Here is a 22868-nt window from a genome sequence, read left to right as displayed (position 1 = left end):
TTTTCAGGAATGCTTAAATACAAAGAACAGTTTTGCTGGAAATAAAGTCACTGATGTTGGTTAGTTGGGTGTGCAGTGATTCAGGGATGATTCTTGCATAGCAGAGCAGTCAGCAACAAAACGCTATTAGAAATCAGAGGTAGTAGAGCACAAAGAACATAGCTTGTTATGTACAGAAAGCTAATTGCCTAGAAATATTAGATAGAATGAAGAAAGTACAATGAGTGAATGAGTCAGACATGCCATGAATGTGGGCTAATACAAGTAATTACATATAATAAGTAAATAAGCCCCCCACACCTCGAATTTTTAAATGTGTAATTCAGATAGGAAGCAACACACTGCAATATGAAAGGAAAGTGCATGAAGGATGTGGACACTGGTAACAAATGGCACAATTGGTAGAGCTGAAGGTCATTACCACTGTATGACACTAATTAGAAATACAGGAAATGAAAGTTCTTCATCCAAACTATTTACAGTGGATAAAAATGGAAAGTCCCAAAACAGTAGCTGAGCGGCCCTTTTCAAGGGTGTTCCTTTGCAGAGCAAGTGCTAATCTGTCTTGGAGACATTAAGCTGGAGTTGCTCTCAGCACTCCTGCAAGTTGGCTTTGTCAAGGAAGAAAGATTGCAGAGAAGGCATTATTAAGGCACTGGGTGATACGTACAGTTAGATTTAATTAGGACAAAGTGATAACTGATGGTTTTAGCAACAGAATTAACACAGATGGTTGAAAAAGACAAATTTAGTATCTTCAGTCTGGAAAATGTCAGGCTTAGCATAGATAATGAAGTCCCGGGAAATAAAGAATCAAATAAGGGCTCTACTTGAAATGGCGAAGGATTCTAGGAAGGGAAAGTCTTCACACACTAGACTTTAAATCCTGAATAGGTAATGACTACATTAACACACTTTGGATTTTTTAGTAATTAGTAGATAGAAATTTAATAATTAGTAAATAGTAAATTTCTGAGTCTCTAACTTTAAAGCTTTTGGAAACATATCCAAAATTAAGCTACAAAGTTTAGATTTTCATTTTTAAGTAAAAACTAAAATAAGGTGGCTAAAACTCTATTTTATATTATATGGTATTTGATGTTTTGCCACTCAAATATATGCCCAAAGACTTTTTATGGTAATTACAACTACAGATATTTAAGAAAATTGATATTATTCATTATTTAGTTTTTATATAAAAACAAATTAAATCACTATCTGTACTTTCCATGTAATATTAATTATAAATTTAATTCTACCATAATCATAGTTAATAAAATATTATTCCAATTTGAGATATCTAAAAGTTAATATCATCTCTGAAACACAGGACAATGTAAGCAAGTAAGAACAAACTGATAGTAGTCTGTTAATGGAAAATCAGCAATTAGCATAATTAGTATAAACTTGGCAATATGGATCCTCATTTTTACATGATGAATGTTTCTGAGCTTCAGATGTTACAGAAATAGTCAGATATATGGAGTCTCATCACTAGTAATGCCTAAAGTTCTGTCAGTCATTTATTCAAGAAAAAGACAACTGATCAGCAAAACACTATCTGGGTTTGAAATGAGACAACCATACTCAGACATCTTAGAATCGCAGAAAGAGTGAGGAGAGAGGGAAAGAGAGTAAAAAAGAAAGCTAAAACACAGCAGTTGTCCCACACTTACATAAAATTCCTTATATAATTTCTTGGTTTTTAGACTCCCTTTGGCACTCTTAATAAACAGTTAATATTATTGGTCATTATAATTTTCTGTCAAGCATCAGCAGTCAGTTCCAATGCCTGACTTCCTATAGGGAGCAATTGTAAGTAATGGCTAGTCACATCATATTCTATAATTCTTCTAAACATCATAAACAAGATTCCCCAAAGTCATGGAACTTCTCAAGTTATTACTGGCCATATGTGAACAAAACTTCCAAATACTCACAATATTAATTTCTTTTCAGTGAATTAAAAAAAAAAATGCCACCAGATTCCAAACTTCTTTTCAGTTCTCTCTGATACAAAGAGAAAGAGAGTTCCTATGTCTATCAAATGCTCAGCCTCTCTATTGAAATTCCCAGCAAAAGTGTTAAATGCTATATCTAAACATTAAACTCAATGCAATTCTTACGGTTGGCCTCATCTTCCGAACTTGAAATATGTTCTATATGTAGAAAATAATTAAAATTAAAGAGTAAAACGTGTTAGACTTTTTACTTGATGAAATAGCCCATTATATTTATTAAAAATGGAAAAAAAGTCAAATTTTAAAATGCATATGAAGTGTAAAACCAAGCCTAGTGTAACAAAAGTGCATTAGAGAACACAGTGAAACTTGTTCCTTAATTTGCCACTTAATTTATTGTCTAGAACATGCTGCAATGGTTATTAGGGAATTTCCTACTCATAAAACCTTAAGTAAGTCTAAGAAAGATAGAATAACACATACAAATCTAAGCTGTAGTTTATCTCCTCTTTCAGTAATAAATAAAGTTTAATGCTAGACTATTAACCTCATGTAACATCAGCCAACAAAAATATTCAAAGAATGAGATTTTTCCAGAGGATCTTGACATATGGTACTCTGAAACTTTTATTTCCTCTATCTATTCATGCTCATTTCTTTATCAGAAAATCTATACAACAACTACCATTACAGAAATTATTATATACTTATATACTGTATATAACAAACATATAGTGCTCCTTGAAGGATTAGGAGTTGTGGCCTTGGTGGAGTAGGTGTGGCCTGGTTGTAGAAAGTTGTCCCTATGGTAGACTTCAGAGTTTCAAAGGCTCAAAGCAGGCCCAGTGACTCTCTCTGTTCCTGGCGCCTGAGGAGCCAGATGTAGAGCTCTCAGCTACCTCTCCATCACCTTATCTGCCTGGGTGCCACCATGCTTCCTGCCATAGTGATAATGGACTAAACCTCTGAACCTGAAAGCAAGGTCCAGGGAAATATTTTCCTTGTAAGGGTTGCTGTCATCGTGGTGTTTCTTCCCAGCACTAGAAAATTGACTAAGACTTATTTATAAACAATTTCTAAATTCAAGACTTTTTAAGATCTTTACATTTTATTCATGGATAGAAATAAATGAACCACTATCCACATGAATCTTTAAAATATTAATTAAAACAATGGTCGTTGAACCCCTAAGTATTTAAAGCAACACGATCTAAACTTTACTCACCCAAGACATGGAACCAAACTGTTAGTGTTTAAGGGTGAATTGGCTAAACTGGAGCTAAATTTGAAGCTATACTAATCCAAGACAATTTAACACTGTTTTCCTACATATGAGGAAAGTACAATGTCCCTGTAGATGATGCAAGAATGACACATGTGTATTGCACGTTTCAAATAAGACTTAAGACTCTAAAATAAGATATAGCTAGCAGCAAGAAATTGATTGGCACTGTCCACTTGGATTTATTGACTTCATTAATTCTAGTACTGAAGTTCACATATGAACTTTTTTTTCAAGACAGGGTTTCTCTGTGTAGCTTTGGCACGTTTCCTGGAACTCACTCTGTAGCCCAGGCTGGGCTCAAACTTTAATACCACGTGCTGGGATTAAAGGCATGCACCATCACCACCAAGCTGCATATGAACATTCTATACTAAAATTATGACTGTTGTGATAATGATAGTAATGGATGAATCCATGGGAAGATTGAAATTATAAAACAAATAAAACAGAGAGCTAAGTTTACCCACTATGTTACCAGTTACATTGTTATGAGATTCCAAAGACAACTTTATAACTTCGTTTCCTGTAAACAACAATAAGTTCTCATTTATTTAAACCAAAGAATTAAAAAATAGCAGGTTTATTATTACTATTTTAAAGGCGTGCACCACCACCGCCCGGCCTATTATTACTATTTTAATTACCCTAAACTAGCCACAGGATTATATAAATTGATAAAGTTTGTGAATGTAGCAGGATAAAAGATCTCTCAACATCATATCAATATAGTTCTTGTGGTCATCAGCGATTTGTGCAGTTTGCATGTTGAAATGAGCTGGAAAAGCAGCCCAATGCCAAGCTACTAATAGGGGGAAGATAGGTCAATCATGTCCTGTGTTCCTTAGAGAGTGAATCATTGTTCCATAATGAAGCTTAGAATGCAAAGTGAAGGAGGCTGATATAGTCAATCATTCCCTTATGGGAAAAAATAATGTGTCCAAAAATTATATATGAATAACATTATTCTATTTTCTTTAAAGCCTTTTCCTGCATAAAGTAATATTGCTTCACATAAGAAATCCAGCTGAGTTCTGGCATGAGAAAAGATTACAAGGATTTAGCACATCAGCAGGAAAACCAAGGGGAAGCCTTTGTTCCTTTCTAACAACTAACTTGATTAAACCTAATGGTCTTGGATAATATTAAGAGAACTAAGTAATTATCAATATATCCCAAATACTGCTTTTTTTTTTCCCAAAATGAACAGTAACCTGACACATTGTCTGATAAGGTTCTATACCCACTTATTTAAATCTAATAGATGTCAATCTTGATTGATTCCTAAAACAACAGATATGAAAATATGAATGATCCCATATGCTTCCTTGGTAAAAATTTTTTTGACACAGTTCACAATCACTCTTGTTTTTCAAAGCCCAAGTAATTTCCATGTATGCTTCTCATTTTGTTAAATCAACTATTACATCATAATCTGCTAATACTGTAACTCCCTTTGCTTATAGAGTAAGAAAATATTTCTCTCTGGCTAGTATTTTGTAAAATGATTTTAAAATGTCATTGTTAGAGTAACAGTGAAGACCCATTAAAGAATGCGACTTCCTTTTGGTCAAGAAAGTATAAAGGCTGAGGGGCCCCCAACTGGATCAGGCCACCTGAACGGGTGAGACAGTCATTTGGCTTGATCTGTTTGGGAGGCAGCTGTGCATTGGTGCCAGGTCCTGGGCTCGTTGCATGAGTTGGCTGTTTGAATCCTGGGACTTATGCAGGGACACTTGGCTCGGTCTGGGAGGGGGGAATGGACCTGCCTGGACTGAGTCTACCAGGTCAACCCCGGTCCTCGGGGGTGACCTTGATCTGGAGGAGGTGGGAATGGGGGGGTGGGCTGGGGGGAGGGGTGGGCGAGAGGGGGAGAACAGGGGATTCTGTGGCTATTATGTTGAACTGAATGGTGTTGTAAAATAATAATAATAATAATAAATAAAAAAAACATGGAAGTAGAAATAACGTCAAATGTAAAAAAAAAAAAAAAAAAAAAAAAAAAGAAAGAAAGTAAAATATTGAGCCTGAATTAGAGGCCTAGCATTTCTCTTAGATTGGTAAATGACCTGGCTAAGGGTCCATTTCTCAGGAATGCAGGCTTACCTGAAGGCATGCTGAAGAGTTGCAAGGCATAATTACCCCTTTAAAAAGATAGTGTAGCTTTTCTTATGAGAAGTTCCAAATCATAGTGCCTTCTCTGGAGGCCCCGTGACATTTTGCTGGTACTATCCACATTTCTGAGTCTTGAATCACTCACGAGGCATAACTTTTCCTGTTTCTTCTCTATTGTTTGTTTGTTTGTTTGTTTCAGTACTGACCAGATCTTAAGTATGTGTTTTGTGGCACATTGAGCTTCCTTAGTCCTCCTTAAAGCGCTTATCCCCACCATGTGGTTGTCTTCATGCCAAATTATCCCCAACAGCATTGCTTTTTATTCTTCTCTTCAGCATATCTGGCTAGCAAATATCAGATCAAAATTATTAGTAACATTGTCTGATTATGTTAAGATAAATTATTTTTCACATAATTACTGTAGGTAACTATATATAAATAGAACAAATTCATTCACTTCTTAAAAATAAATGCTTTAGTTTTACTTTGATAATCACATAGCACATACCTTGTATTTCTATACCTTAATGGTATTGTTCACTTCCTTTTTACACATAACATATATAAATTGAAAGTAGACAGGATTACACTAAGTTGATTTCAAGCCAAGAGATTTTGGCAGCACCTACAGTTATATTGATAACCCCATTATCTGAGACATTGCTCTTGATCATTATGAAGATATTACCATGAAAATCCAGGCAGCACTTGAAATAGGAGATAGGCCATAGTGTCTAGGATAATAATGAAATGAAAATTTAGCCACTGGAATCAGCCCAATTATATTTCACTATAAATAGCACCTCTTAGTGCAACACCTGGAAGCAATGTAACTATGATACAGGTCTTTTTTTTTTTTTCAAGAGACTTTTCCATTATTTCAAAAGCATTGATTTTTCCCACATGATTTCCAGACCAAATGGTTCTTAGTTGGCATACGATACAACCTGTACATAAATTGAGTTTGCCCAGCTATAATGAGTTGATGCCACCTTGGATAAGGCACAAAGACTGTAATACAAAGGTTTATTCTGAACCACTACACCATTAATTTTATAACTTCCTTCCCATTATGAACATGACTTCTTCCATAGGCTCTGTAGCATGCACAGATTTGCAACATAATCAATTCCTGTGTTTTCGAAACTCAGGAATTGAGATAATAGTTTTCTATACTCAAAATAATGCAACACTTTAATTATAATAACTAACAGATAATGCAGCACAGGCTTGTGAAAAAAATAATTGCATATAACTCTAGCCTTTAGGAATGAGACCTATAGGAGAATCATTTTACAAGAATAAAGAATGGCTGGTAGAAAATGTTTTTTAATAAATGATTTCAATTATACGTGTCCTTCAAATAATGTTCAAAATATAACACACACAATTAAAATGGTAAGTATGTTATGAATGTATGTATAGTATTTGTACCATTGAATTCAACCTTCAAATAATTATAAGAATTGTAACAGCATATATGTAAATATAGACATGAAAAAATAAAAAAGTGTAGGCAAGAGTTTTGCAAAATAGATATAAAAGATAGAGCAAAAACTGAAAAACAGCAGGTTGATTAATTTAAGCAATACTTAAGGTACAGGTAATTTCAAACTTCTTTGAGTTCTATTGTTTACTTGCACAAAACATTTATAAAAGAAAATTATTAATTATATGTATTATTTATTGAGACCTATTTTCAGTATTTTTATGTCCAAACAAATGAATTTTTTCTCCTCTTTAATTCAACTCAATGAAATTAATTGAATATAAGTGGGAGAAATGAATCAGACAAATCCATTTTGACATTTTCTATATAGTGCCATTGGAGAAATTGGCACGTAGGATTCTGAATCAATGGCAAAATATTTTTGGAAAGGAACAAAAATGATTGAGGAAATAAATGAACTCCAAATTAAAATTTAGGGCAAATGAACAAGAATTAGAAAACAAAACGAAGTGTGAACATAGAGCTCTAATTTGAGAATGAATTAAGGCTAAGACATCAGAATAATCGCCACCTGGGCAACAGTTTTGTTTTGCTAGGGAAGGGAAGACAACAAATATCTTGCAGGAGAACTATGAGAGAAGAAGGAAGGGAGCAGTAGGAGGAGCTAATAGACCTTTAAATCGAAGATGGTCACTTAAAATGCTGCAGCTAGTGTTTGACACTGGTACCTCATGGAAGGGAAAGATGCTTATAAGATTACAAGGCTTTTGTTGAATGTGCGTGTGTGTGTGTGTGTGTGTGTGTGTGTGTGTGTGTGTGTGTGTGTGTTTCCAACTTCATTTAGTTTTTATAAAGTGCATATACTTAAGGAGAAAAAAAAAGGGGGGGGTTAGTAGACATTTGAAGTAAATAAAACATTTTTTCCCTGATGAAAAAGGCCATCATTTGTCATACAAAAGGCACGTCTTGCACAAGGGTGTTAAGGCAAGTGTGATCATTAATGTACTGCACGTGAAATTTTATTAAAAGGTACAATTTTCTGTGATTTCACAAGTTTATAATGACTGAAAATATGCTCTGACATTCTAACATTTTATTCTTCAATAGCAAAAAGTAATGAAGGGCCATGAAGTAAAATCTACATAATATAACAGAAAACTCATTGTTAAGTACCATTCTACTATTCACAAAGATATTAAACAGCTAGAAATATATGTTTGTAACAATTAGAATTTTCTAATAATTAACATGTAACTAAATTAATTATAGATGTGATATTATATAATATAGATATCGTCCCAGACCTTAGATTTTTATCTCCAGCTGTGGTACTTAAAATATATAACTCAGTCTCAAAGTTTCAATATAGAATGATGAAGAGCATACAAGAATGTGGCTATGGAAAAATTTACTACAGTAATTTAGTCTCTATACTCTTAACCTAATTGTTGTTATCGTCGAGACTTGTATACTCCACATGTGAAAAACTGGAAGTAGTGCCTGGAACATAACAACAAAGAATTCCTGGAATGTGTGATTATTTCATTTGTATCTTGCCAACTCAGGGTCCCTTTTTAGGATGGTGAGATGTAGCAATCAATAAAGAGGCAAAGAATTTGTTCTTAAATTTCAAATTCAGCAGCAAGCCACTTATTTGCTACTATGTTTAGAACACAATTCACTTTGAATGTGCTATGAAGAGCAGAGGTCGGTAGGAATTGGAGTTCTGACTTATTATTGGCCCTGCCCAGCACTGCTTCAAGGCAGGAAGCCTACATAAATTGGTAATGGTGATAATATTATCAAATGTAATAAAGGTGAAGACCAATTACATGTTTATCTATCTTAATGCACGAACAAGCTGCACACTGCAGGGGACTAAACAGCCATTTGTTTGCTTCCCGTTGCATGTTCCAGACATCCAGGCAGGGAGCAGCTGGACACAGTTTCTAATTCGTGTGGCATCAGGTGGCATGGCTGGGGCTAGATTATCCCCGTTTGAGACTGCTACCTCACTGGATGCTTCTGTTCTCAGTATCATCTTTCTCCCCATGACATTTTATCTTTTAGATATACTCAAACCTGGCCCATGTAACCAGTCTCCTGATTAGGATTCTGGCAATAATTTTCCCTCTGTGTGTTCCACCCTCTGAGAACTTGGTTCTGCCCTTCCTTTCCCAGAAGAAATGAACTGTGGCCATAATGAAATAAACCATTCATCCCTGTCCCTGCCTGAAGAAGGTGAGAGGCTGAAAATGCTCTTTGAATTTTGTGTTATGTCTGATCTTTTCAGCCTCATCTATAGAATCAGTTTTCAAGCAGGTAATTTTTCAGTTTGTTAAATTTTAATACACCTTATTATATACAAGTGATATCTATATGTCTTTCTTTACAAGACAGACCTTATATAATCTTCGATCCAACACTGGGAAATTTTCCTTAAGATTACTCCATGTAATTTTGTCCATTTGAAAGGGTTAATAAAGGATGTTCTTAAGGTCCTCAGAGATGCTCTCCACTGGTGGGGGGATTCTAACAATACCCTTGAAGGTTTTTGGACGCCCTAATAGGTCTGTCCTTAAAATTTCCCCAGTTCTCATCACAGGATCTTAGAAGCATTCTATTATGAAACTTACTCTAAAGCCTTACATTCCTCTTACCACACTGGATTTGATTCTTACTTGAAAGCTCTCCTTCCCTTGAGAATCTTTACTAAGAGGTGTTGAAGATGAAAAGTGGTTTTATTTCTGAAACCAGCAAGCCTGCACTCATATTTCCTACAAATTCTACTTACAACCTGAACACTTCTTTCTTTAGCTACTTCTCCTTGCTATTTTAGCATTGGTGGCTAAAATAAGAAAATTTAAACTTTCTAAATGTTACTTTGAAGCCTTCCAAAACTTCAAATTAAAATGAATTCTAAGAAGAATTATCTACTTCTATTTCTCCTATTACCCTGGATACCATTTTTTTTGTAGAAGTGACTTTCATTAAATGCAATGTTTCCATTTTATTCAATTTTTAGTAATTTAGTTTTCTTTTCTGATTTTTTTTCTGAAAAGAATCACTGAAATATTATATGCTTCATTTTGACTCACATATAATTCAAAACAATGTAAACTTTTTTGTTATTTTTTATGGAAACTAGCTTATTCAAGCTACCAAATTTTCATCCAGTTATTTGCATTAAAAGCAAACTCCTCTTCCATTTAATTGGTTTAAATCAGTCATTTATTGTACCTCTAATATTGTGGCTCAAAAATAAGAGATGGTGGCCCATACTTTCTATGTCTGAAAGGTAAATATTTATCATGTCTCTCTCCACAATGGCAAAATCATCAAATAACAATAAATTTTCAAGGCATTGCAATTTCACAATAATTTGTCTGATAGTTCACATCCCTTGATAAGCCTGACCAAAGCTGCTGCAGTTACCATTCAGATTCTGGCACAATACAATGTCTATATTCTATATCTTTACAGAATTTGTCCATATGTCTAATAGTGGCATTCTGTTGTGCCTTGGCCATATGGCACCACAGTGGCTCTGTATGTGCTAACTTTTCTAAGACAGGGAGGTCTTGACATCTCATTCTTTCATCATCTTTCCACTCCATACTTTGCTCATCAAAATGTCTCTGTGTAGGGCAGAAGTATACACCACATAATTGCCTGGGTGTATAGTGGGAAGGGCTTATAACCTGAACTGTGGCCAACTCCTCTAGCCTACCAAATCTTGTTGACCTTTCAAAGTTTACTTTGTTTTGAATATCCTTTTCCTATATAAATACAGGGACAGATTTCTCAAGAATATCTCATTACTCCATGAAGAGACCTCTGGCTTCTTTATGTATGTCCCAGCCTTCAAGGTGTAAGGAAAACCCTCAAGTAGATAAGGATATCGCCCCTAAAAGCAGGAGGGGTAGTATGTTCAGGACTGTCCTGGGGAAGCATAGAAGCAGAATTCCTAGAAGGCATAAATGATTGATAAGAAATTCCCCATCAATCCAACATCCCCAAATTGTACAAATATGAGAAGTGTCCCAAGTTGGAAATAAAAACCTAAGGTGGCATGGCAGCCATCATGTGGCTCAGCTCTACTGGATCTTTGTCAAACAGCTGTGCTGGCAATTATGTCTTCTGTTGTTCCATTCATATATCCCTGTGCCAAACACCTTTGTACTTGTAGGAATATGTTATGTGTCAGTGTATGATGAGTATGTGGTACCAGAGAGGCAGTGCTGTCCACTCCAGTAGATTATCCTTTATTTTGAAGATAGAGTCAATAGCTGTCCCAAGTGTCTTAAGCAAGCACACTCTGAAAAACAGCAACAGCAACAATAAATAAATAAATAAATAAATAAATAAATAAATAAATAAATAATAAAACCATGGTTTTACACAATCTAGAGTGACATAAAGTATACAACTGAATCTCAGCAGTTGATTTCTACTGGGCCATTCAACCTTTGATGCAAATATCAGCTGCTGTGACTAAGGAGAAAGGTGTCACTTAGAGGAGAATTTAAGGTAATGATTCCTTTGTCTTGGTGTATATTATTTTTCTGTCCTTCCATATTAGCTCCTCCTTCCAGGATTTTTCCATGTGACATGAGCTTCTCAGGACAAGTTTTAAAGTAGTCCAGCTGGTACTATGCTTTGTACACTTTGGGACAAGTTCGAGAATGAGTGTTCCAAGAGGTTGAGGCAGAAGCTGTGGCATTATTTAGTTACAATAATTCTCATGCTGAATAAAAATAGTTAATAAATTTTCTAAATATGCCTAAGTCGTGTGAAAAATTCCAAGTCTCAATAAAAAGTTAGCATGTGTTTATAATAGACAATACACTGTAATTATAAGAGATGTAAACTAGTAAAAGATTTAGGATCATAAAAGCTAATCAAATTTAAAATAAACTAAAACAAAATGTGAATTATTTAATATCACACAGATATAGATTTAAGTGCTAGTTAATTTTCAATTACTTTATCAGATAACTCATTAGAACTATTTTAACCCACTACTGATGATTACCCTTGATTATAGTTTTAACTGGGTTTAGAATCACTATTGAAACAAAATTCCATGGATATGGACAGGAATTCATAATTAAAAATAAAGCTCCCTGAGTGATTTATATTGAAGCTGGGGGCAAGCCCCACAAAAAAAGAGAGCAAAAACAAACAACAACCCACAACCAGTCATCACTCACTTCCAACCATTTTGGGCTGCCTCTACTGGATCTGTGAACCGAAATATCTTTTCTTCCTTAAATAGTTTCTCTGAGATATCCTGTGGCAGCAATGAGAAAAGTAACTAATACATATCTCCTATTTGTAGTTTGATTATTATATAATACACAAGAAGAGAAGAAGCAATTCCCTATAAAAAAAAAAGAACAATCCTGATGAAAAAAATATCCTTTAAAAAACAACCTCCTTAGGAAATCTTAACCTCATTTATCTGTTGGAGTCAAAGGGAATTCCAGAAAGAATAGATCCAATGTCTTTGAAACCTGAACTAGTACACAGTTCTATACAAATTCCAGCTACAAGACCAGAGGTCAGTTCACTTAAGAATCTTATTCTCCAGTGAATTGGTTTAAGAATAAAGTTCAGAAGCAACTTCCCTTACAAAGGCAGAGAATTAATGGTCACCGATTTCTTATTTGCAATGACTGATCTCCTGGGAAGAGAACAGGACCCTGAACAAGTGCTAATGGGTCTGTAGCCTCCAGGCAAGGTTGGCCTTTCAGTGGTTTGGAGATTTTGTGTGCTGAGATTCCCTGAGCATTTTAAAAATGAAACCATCCTCTGAATCTAAGCAGTTTCTCAAAAATGTGAAACTATTTTACTAAACACTACAAAACTTTTTGTCAAGGGATAAGAATACAATGTTGCAGCAAGGAAAATAATCTGGCATTATTTCTATTCTAATAACAGCAGTTTACAGAGAATGGAAAGGTTGAATTATCTTCTACAGGTTTGACAATGAAACTTTGAAGTTAGAGTCCTGTGAATTGACTGTCCTAAAAATCAGATAGAAATACTCTGATGGCAAGTACAAAGAATGAAAACAAAACCAAAATTATCAATAATAATAATAATAATAATAATAATAATAATAATATATTTCCAGAGGTATTTACTCACTTTTTGTTTTATCCCCTTTGGTATTTGTTGTTGACTGTTTTGATCTCTACTCTTTTGGCTTTGAGGGGGGCAAGTTGCCACCCAGACCCCAAACACACATGGAGACTTATTCTTAATTATAAATGACCAGCCTTTAGCTTGGCTTGTTTCTTGCCAGCTTTCTTAAATTAGCCCACCTACCTTTTGCCACTCAGTTTTTTCTTTACTACCCTATAAGTAATTATATGTACATTGATTAATTTTTAGAATATTTGTTTAAATATCAACACTCTAAAAATTGCAGTAATGTTCCTAATTGAAATATTATTTATGAATAAAATTAACTCATAGATAATTGTTCCCATTCATATACTGAAACATAAATAAAATGAATCATTTCATTCATACAAGTTTATGTTAAAACAGCGACTTCCTTTGAGAAGGAATACTTCTGTATTACATTGAAGAAATCTTATTTTACAAGCTATAGATCAGCTTTAAGCCAAAAAAGAAATGAGATATAAGAACCAAGATGTAAGTTGAGAAATAACTATGGTTTTAAGGAGAGCTATACAGATCCACCCTCTCTTCACTAGATCAGGCAGTAGCATGCTGTGGGATGGTCATTCTGTAAGCTGTGAATATATGTTGCTACCATTGGTTAATAAAAAAGCTGCTATGGCCTATGGTAAGGCAGAATAAAGCCAGGTGGTGAATCCAAGCAGAGAGACAAGGATAAGAAGGCAGAGTCAGAGGAGATGCTGAATGCTGCCTGGAGAGCAAGATGTAATGGAACACAGGTATCGCCACAAAGCCATGTAGCAAAACATGGATTAATAGAAATGGGTTGAAGTAAGTTGTAAGAGCTAGGTAATGACAAGCCTGAATCATAGGCCAAACATTTTTAATTAATATAAGCCTCTGTGTGTTTACTTGGGATCAAGTGGCTGCTTGACACAGGAAAACTTCCAGCTATAGTAGCATATAGACTTTATTGTTGAGCTTGCCCACATTATGACTTCTAAATATGAAAGTACAACTCTTCCATTACCTTCTCTTTCTGTCTTGACTTTCTTATTATTTTACTTTTATTATTTTTATTTGATGAGAGTGAGTGTTTTGCTTCCATGTGTATCTGTGTACCATGCGTGTGTTTGTGGTATCCATAATGGTCAGAAGACTTTCAGATCCCCTGGAACTATAGTTATGGAGGATGTGAGCCACCAAGTATTTGGGCACTCGGAATAATATCCAAGTTCTCTGCAAGAGCATCAAGTGATCTTAACCATTGAGCCATCTCTCCAGACCCAAAGACTTACACTTACAAAAATACTATTTTTGTGTGAGAAAATAGCATACTTATTGTATGCAAAAATTATGGCTAATAACTTTAATTATAATTTCCTAATTATCTGGTAATGTTTTTCAGTAAATATTATGAACTTAATTAGAAAATGCATTTATATTTAAGCAAATGAGTCAAAAATTCAGCATATTTATACTTTTTATGAAAGCATATAATTCATACATTTTTTAATTTTTATTGAAAATGGATTCTTCTCCCATACAATACCTATAGATCAAAATTCCCCTCCCTCCACTCCTCCAAGTTCCCCCCAACTTCCCTCACCCCAAGATCCATTCACCCTCCATTTCCTCATCAGAAAAGAACAGACCTCCAAAAGACCACAGCCAACCATTATAAGACAAGGCAAAAGCACCCATATCGAGTCTGGACAAAGCAACCCAATAGAAGGAAACGAGTTGCAAGAGCGAGCAAGGAGTCAGAGATACACCTGACTGCACTGTTAGAAGTCCCACAAAAACACCAAGCTACCAGCCATAACAACTATGTAGAGGACTTGGTGTAGACCCATGCAGGCCCCATGCATACCACTTCAGTCTCCGTGATCCCTGTTTATGTTTATTCAGAGGATCATGCTCTCCTGGTGTCCTCCTTCCCCTCTGACTCTGGTACTCTTTGCTCTCCCTCATGGACACCTCCATTTTGGACTCTTCATAATGTCTGCTGTGGGTCTCTGCTTCCTTCTGTTTCCATCCATTGCTGGAGGTATCCTCTGTGATGACGACCGCACAGGGAACAGGTCGGTGAGTATAGCAGAACATCACTAAGAATAATTTTTTTGATTTTTTTTTAAAGACCAGCCCTATTTAGTTCTACCCTATGCCTTCTCTGGGCTATCCATACTCCTATTCTTGGCTAGCTAGGCAATGTGTTGGTACTGGCTCCCTTTCATTCTGTGGGCTTCAAGCCAAACTTTGGTTGGCTACTCCCACAAGTTCTGTGTTTCCATTGCCCCAGCACACCCTGCAGGCAGAACAGATTGTAGGTTGAGGTCTTGTGGCTGGGTTGGTGTCTACTTCTCCCTTTTGTCTTTCCCTGCATGGAAGATACACTTCGTCATGCCACCCAAAAGTTCAGGGGTCATTGTGGAAGAAATTTTCATTTCTTTTAAACAGATAGCTTTTTTTATTAAGAAATTTTTATTATTAAGAAATTTTCTATTCATTTTCCATACCAACCACAGATCCCCCTCTTCTCCCTCCTCCCAGCCCCCTGCCTCCTCCCCACCAACTCACCTCCCATTCCCACCTCTTCCAAGCCAAACTCTCCCATGGGGAATCAGCAGAGCCTGGTACATTCAGTTGAGGAAGCTTCCAAGCCCCTCCTCCCTTCATCAAGGCTGTGCAAGGTGTCCCTCCACAGGCACTGGGCTCCAAAAAGCTGTATCATGCACCAGGAATGGATCCCTATGCCACTGCCTGGGGGCTCCCTAAACAATCAAGCTAAACAACTTTCTCACCTATCCAGAGGGCCTAGTACAGGGCCATGGGGGCTCCACATCTCTTGGTCCACACTTCATGTGTTTCCACTAGTTTGGCTGGCCTTCTCTGTATGTTTTCCCATTGTGATCTCAATGTCCCTTACTCACAGAACTCCTCCTGTCTCTCATCGATTGGACTACTAGAGCTTTGCCTGGCCCCCAGCCATGGATCTCTGCATCTACTTCCATCAGTCACTGGATGAAGGCTCTATGATGACAGTTAGGGTGTTCACCCATCTGATCACTGGAGTAGGCCAGTTCAGGCACCCTCTTAACTATTGACAGTAATAGTGGGTCTAAGGTGGGGTCAGCCTGTGGATTCCTGGGAACTTTGATAGCACTCTTAAACAGATAGCTTTTTATCAAACAAAAGAAATGCAGAGTAATAATTCTGACTTATTTCAGATATTCCAGAATGTTATGTCAATCATATAACCTTAGTTTGCATCTATAAACAAAGAAAGCTAATTTTAAACAATTAATATTCAGAATCCCCAAATGGATAAAGAAGAATACAAATACATATTTGTGAACACACACAAAGAAAGAAAAACCAACAATGAGTTGGCTGTATTCCAGTGTGGAATCAACAATGTAAAAGTTAATTATCTTTCCTCTGTAAGAAACAGAGAATGCTAAAAGGCATAATGCCAGTGTTACAACTCCACCATCACATACACCAGTCAGAGAGAAGAGTCCTTGTACATTATTTACACAAAGCAATCTCTTCCTAAAATGATCTATATTTTCCATAGGTCTCACTATACTTCTTTATCAAAGCAGTCTACATGTGTTGTATGAGGACAGGGAGGTCTCAAACAAACAAATTTATGTCAAAGCATTCTCAAAATTGTTATTTTAATTGTTTGTATTGAAATATATCAAGGTAGTAAAATAAGTCAGGAAATGCACATCCACACAAAGAGGGAACCAGATTTATGCAGGATTTTCAACTGATATTTATCTGTTGCCTTCAAGTGGTATAAAATGAAAAATAGAAGTAACCTTTCCCTGCAAATAAAAAATTATTGCACTATTATCTTAGCTTAAAATACTTAAGTTAAAAAAAAGTAGTGGATTCATACTAGTAGATAGTAGATATGGAGATGGTGATGCTGCTGCTGCTGATGATACAAAGGCTGATGTTGCACTCTAGCAAACCCACCCACCCACATACACACATTCCACCCTCCAAACACATACAAGACTAACACATATGAAAAACTTGCCCAGCTTCCAAAACAAAAGCATGATAATAAAGGAGATAGCAACAGGTTTTTCAGAAAGTCTGAATTTTGTAAACATTTTTAAAGACTATTTATGGAAGGAAAAAAGTCTATGTTTAAGCATTTACTGGTTCTCTAATGTAGGCTAGTAAGATGTCTTGGCAGGTCAAAGCATTTTTTCCAAGTAGGTAACATGTGTCAAATCTAAGATCCTAAGTAATGAAGGAGGAAACTGACTCCAGAAGGTAGTACTCTGAACACCACATGCTTATAATAACGTGTGAGGACATACATACAAAAATAAATAAATGTAAACTAGTATAAATGAATAACTACACTTTGATGTGTAAATATCCTAGAATAGTCAATGTTTGCTGACTAGACAACTGTAAAGAGGGACCATAGACACATTGCCTTAAAAAGCAGAACCTGGGTTTTCATTTTTCTGGAGGCTCCAAAGTCCAAGATGCAAATCTAGTGGATTTATTAAACTGCAGTCAGCCTCTTTGGGTTCTGTGTTCATGTAAACAAAAGTGAGGCTGATTAACTCTCTTCTCTATCTCAGCACATTAGTTCCATGGTGAGACCTCTTATCACCTAATTTCATCTCAACTGTCTCCATCCAAAAGCCTTCAAACATGCTGCATTGTGTACATGTCGGGACTCCAGTTAATGAACTAGGCAAGACACAAATGCTTTTTATCCCATAACCATGGTAATAACAAAGGAAGGAGTAGTATACAGATTCTAAAGACCTGGAGATGTTTGATCAAGGTTTACTGTGCTTGGAGACATTTTTACAGTCTTCAAATTTTTATAAGGTATACAGAAATTGAGGCTGCCATTATGGTAGAGTAGACAATAAGTCTAGAGCCTTTGGTTCTTTTAAGAATAGCAATGAGTTAGGGAAAGACTAAAGACAAGGAGCTTGCTTAAAAGCACTGAAGGAAAGTATCCCATTGCACCGCATCATCCTTCTGACCTTGGTATCTTCAGGTTTTTGTGGTGATATACTGTGTACCCTAATAAATTTACCTAAAGATGAGAGAACAGAACAAGCCACGAGATTAAACATAGAAGCCAGGCAGTGGTGGCACTCACCTTTAATACTAGTCCTCAGAATATAGAGATCCATCTGGATCTCTGAGTTCAAAGCCACCCTAGGCAGCATGAAATTGACTCAGTTTCTGAGAGAAACAGAGCCAGGCAGTGGTGGCACACACCTTTAATCCCAATACTTGGGAGCCACACACCTTTTAATCCCAGCACTAGGAATGTTGTGAATTATTTAATAAGTTATGGGAAAATGAATATAATTGTGGCTTTTAACTCTTACCACTAAACCTGGAGGATGTTTTTTTAAAGTTTTTTTTGCATTATAAACAATATTTTAAAAAATGTAATGTCATCTGATTAATAAGTAGTAGATTACTGGTTGTATATGGTGTCTAGTTAAATGAAATATTTGAATACACTCCTGTTCTTTTAGCTATTTATTCTCTAAAGACAATAAATACAATTTCCAATTCTTTATTTATAATTAGGTATCACATAAATATATAAGTAGAGAGTATCTGATTTTGTGACCTCATGTCACAAAATAAAAATAAACTCCAAAGGTTAGTATAACAAAAGTCAATTTTAAACTCTAAATGTCATATTTCCATCAGAGCATGAATGCATAATATTTAGATGAATAATGTCTTATTTTAATAAAATCACCATAATGCCTAGTGAGTGGCTTTGGATTTTTATAAAAATTATATATTTCTATCTATTTTTTATTCAGTTTGTCTTCTAAAACATTGGAATAAGAGAAGCTAATTAACAGTTAAAGACTGAGGTATAAGTTTAGTTTCATAGAACATAATTGTTGATGATAGAAAAAGAAAAGCTTGATGAGTTCCTCATCTCATATTTCTATGCTGACATTTCTCAATTTCTGAAACCTATCACAATTTAAGAAAATGATAAAAGGGAACTTACCTGTGTAAACAAAAGTGTATTCCCTTCAGTTAAAATAAAACATTGAAATAGTGACAAAATAATGCCATTACTTATAATTCTCAAATGTATCTACATTCTTTCTCAGCTGAAGCACACACAAAGCAACCCTGTTAGAATATGTTATTCTTATTTAGTTTTAGAGATAAACAAAGACTTAGAAGGGTTAAGTGGTCTATTCCATACATATCAATTTCACACCAGCAAAATTTAAACATGTTGAGATTACGTCTATTAACTATTATAGCATACATAGCCAACTGAAGATGCTATAAACAAATCAATGAAAAATAAAGAGTCAATAAGGGCGTAGAGTTATTTTTATTGGTCACATTATGCTTTCACTGTGCATTAAATTCATACTTTTGTGTAAATTAAAGGTGGCAATTATGCTTTGAGGAAAACAAATTAGACTACATTGATAAATTATATATACAAGGGCCTTAGTATAAAGCAGAAGATCAGGAAATGATTCTATGTTCTTAACTGCTTACTGGTGGAGTCAAACAATGTAGAAACCATGGGTATCAGAGTTATGACCCACTGAGTCACTGGGGCATACTATGGTTGTGTCACTTCACAGAACTGACACATCCCTGTGGCCAAGTGACATCATCCTCAATGAAGTATCACTTTAGTGATTTATCCATGTTAGTGTGGACATTGCAATAAATAAACCTATTCTTTTGGGGGCATCTGATACATAGTACATGTAATTATGTAGCATGCATGATAATTGATAATGTTAGTAAGTATATTGCTGATTTAAATACTTTGTATATAATATTTTATGAATATTTGTGTTCATTTTACACTATAAAAATTATAGTAAAGCAATATATCATGTTGGAATACTAGTATCCACATGTACATTATACATATTGTGTCTTTTTATTTCATCAACAGGCTAAGTTAAATGATAGACAAATGTCACCTAAATTTGTGTAAGCATGTTTTGATCGTGACAAATTACCATTGGTGGTTTGAATAAGAATGGTCCCCATAGGCAAGTGGTTCTCATGCTGCTACCCTTGAATAGAGTTCACAGCAATATTATTTTGTAGCAGGAATCTTAAAAGTTCTTATTAATAAAATCAATCCCGAGCTGAGTTATTGGGGTCCATGCTGGTAGATCAGAGAGACAGAACAAGCCATAGATATCTCACCTCACCAGTTCCTCAGCTGGTCTTGTCTCCTCAGACTGGAGGCCTCTGAGTCCTCATCTGGAATGGGTCTCAGCTGAATTACTGCTCAAAAGCCTGAAAGCTAAACCAGCCCAATGCTTAACCAGCCAAATGCCTCTAGTTTCTGGTCCTCATGCCTTATATATCTTTCTACTTTCTACCACCACTCCCTGGGATTAAAGGCTGGCTTTCTGGGATTAAAGGCGTGTCACCATGCTTGGCTATTTCCAATGTGGCCTTGAACTCAGAGATCCAGAGGGATTTCTATCTCTGGAATGCTAGGATTAAAGGCGTGTGCTATCACTGACTAACTAGTGGCTTGTCTGTTCTCTGACCCCAGGTAAGTTTATTAAGGTACACAATATTTTGGTGAACACAATACCACCACATTATTTCATTGCTACTTCATAACTGTACTTTTGCTACTGTTAGGAATTGTAACATAAATATTTTTGAAGGTAGAGATTTGCCAAAGGGGTCATGACCCACCGGTTGAAAACCACTGCCATAGGCTCATATGTTTGAATGCTTAAGCACCAGTGAGTAGCAATATTGAAGTTTAAGAGGTGTGGCCTCACTATTGGAAGCATTTCATTGTAGGTTGGATATGAGGATTCAAAAGCCAAGCCCAACGTCTCTCTCTTAGCCTACAGAACAGGATGTAGCTCTCAGCTGCTGCTCCAGTGCCATGCTTGAAGTCATGCTCCCTACCATGATGATAATGAACTAAGCCTCTGAAACTGTAAGCAAGCCCCAATTAAATACTTTCTTTCACAGGAATTGCCTTGATCATTGTCTTGGGCAGTCTTCAATTGCTGTAAGGAGGCACTGTGACCAAGGCAATTCTTAGAAAAGGGAGACTTGAATGGGGGATTGTTTACAGTTTCAGAAGTTAAGGTGTTTATCATAACGGCAGGGAGCATGGTAGTATGCAAGCAAGCATGGTGCTGGAAAGATAGCTGAGTGTTCTTTGTCCAAATACACAGTTAGCAGGAGGAGAGAGGCACTGGGGATGGTTTGGCCTTTGAAATCCTCAAAACTCACTTCCAGTGACACACTTCTTCCAACAAGGCCACACTTCTTAATCCTTTCAAAACGTGCTGGGCCTAATGATCAAGAATCCAAATCTATGACTCAAACTACTACAGTCGTGGTGTCTCTTCATAGCAAGAGAAGAGCAGCTAACATGGGTCCTAACGATACATTTCCTAGAACATTTTCTATCAAGGCATGCATGCATGTATGCCTTTGATTTCTGAAAATTCTATGTGTTTCTTCTGAATCAAGACCTTCTCCTTGAAGGGAAAAGGAAGGGTCAGGAAGGCTCACTCTGTTACAAGTTTCACAGTTCTGGCCTCCTAGTGCTCCCAGGGTTATAGAAGCTGTGAACATTTCCTGGGAATAAGGGACTATCTGCTGGGGCTGCCTACAAGTTACTCACATAGCTGGAGAGTCAGCTTTCCTTAATTACAGACCAGATTAGGGGAGGCTCTTTAAGGATGCAGCTCCTTTCCTGGCACTGGTGTTCCTGTAAGCAGTCTCAGGAAATGGACTGTTTCCCCAAGGTGGAATGTGGGAGAATTGTTTCTGTGGTTTGTTAGTAACTTATGTTACCAACTTATTTGTAAATAGATGTTTTTTTTTTTTTCCTTGTCCTCAAGGAAAGTCATATAGCATCAATATTTAGAGGCATCTTAAACATGTGAACAAGAGAGATTCAAAATTTTGTACTGAAAAATTTAAAATCTGTAATCGGTATTGATTGACCTTGCGTATGATTAACTAAGATTTGATAAAGATAAATTAATTATCGCTTGGGAGTTTGTAACAAGATAATTTGAAGATCTATTAAACAGAGGCATGCATTTAAGGATGAATAGAAAAAAATAAAATATGCCTCATTCATTTTATATTAGTAGAAAGCATTAGCAATTATTTAGTAGATATTTAATTTGGTATTTGTAACACAAAGCAAGCAATATAGAGTATCTATTAAGTAAATATAAAAATTATCTAATTGAATATAACCTGTGTCTTAGTTACTGTTTTATTGCTGTCAAGAGGCATCATAACCAAGGCAACTCTTACCAAAGAAGCATTTATATGGGGGCTTCCTTACAATTTTGGAGGGTTAGACTGTTATTGTCATGGCAGGAAGCAGGCAGGCATGGCACTAGAGAAGTAGCGGAGTGTTGGGAGCTGTGCAGCCTAGTCTTGGATCAAAATATGACTACCTGTCCGGTGGGTTTCCTTGGGGCAAGACACCCATGGAAATCGATTCTCACTTGGCAAGGACCAGTAGACTATGGAGCGCACAGGACTTGGCTGAATTCATGCAGCTTGGGGGAATCTTTGCTCTCTTGTTATATTGTTGCTTCTTTGGGTGGTTTTTAGTTTTACTTTGTTAATCACACACGAAACAGCTGTAATTTTTCCTGGAAATTCTGCCCTTTCTCCAATGTTTTCTCCTTTGAATAAGCAGAGGCTAATGCTTCTCAAATATCTTATCTGGAATTATTAACTACAACTCCTTAATCTTGGGAACTTTTCTGACTCAACAGAGACAGTTAGGTATGTATGAGAAAACATCACTTGAAACATTAACCATGTCTCACAGCTCTGGAGAGGGGAGTAAGACATGAATACATAGAACAGGGAAAAAGTCTCA

At 36.0% G+C, this 22868-nt stretch overlaps 1 protein-coding gene across 2 annotated transcripts in view; it reads right to left on the bottom strand.

Annotated features, from left to right (window-relative positions):
* Window positions 1-5235: 5235 nt before the first annotated feature.
* LOC143268146 (uncharacterized) overlaps window positions 5236-22868 on the bottom strand; it is a 49342-nt gene continuing 31709 nt past the window's right edge. For both annotated transcript variants that reach the window (XR_013043809.1, XM_076549095.1), the window contains one exon: window positions 5236-5702. Coding sequence is in view for 1 of the 2 variants with exons in the window: in XM_076549095.1 (XP_076405210.1) it covers window positions 5690-5702 (13 nt within the window). In the remaining variant the exon portion in view is untranslated. The remainder of the gene's footprint in view (window positions 5703-22868) is intronic.

This window comes from Peromyscus maniculatus, chromosome 12 (genome assembly GCF_049852395.1).
Source record: "Peromyscus maniculatus bairdii isolate BWxNUB_F1_BW_parent chromosome 12, HU_Pman_BW_mat_3.1, whole genome shotgun sequence".
Lineage (NCBI taxonomy): Eukaryota > Metazoa > Chordata > Mammalia > Rodentia > Cricetidae > Peromyscus > Peromyscus maniculatus.
Note: the sequence above shows the minus strand (reverse complement) of the source record. Positions and strands in the feature narration are given on the sequence as shown.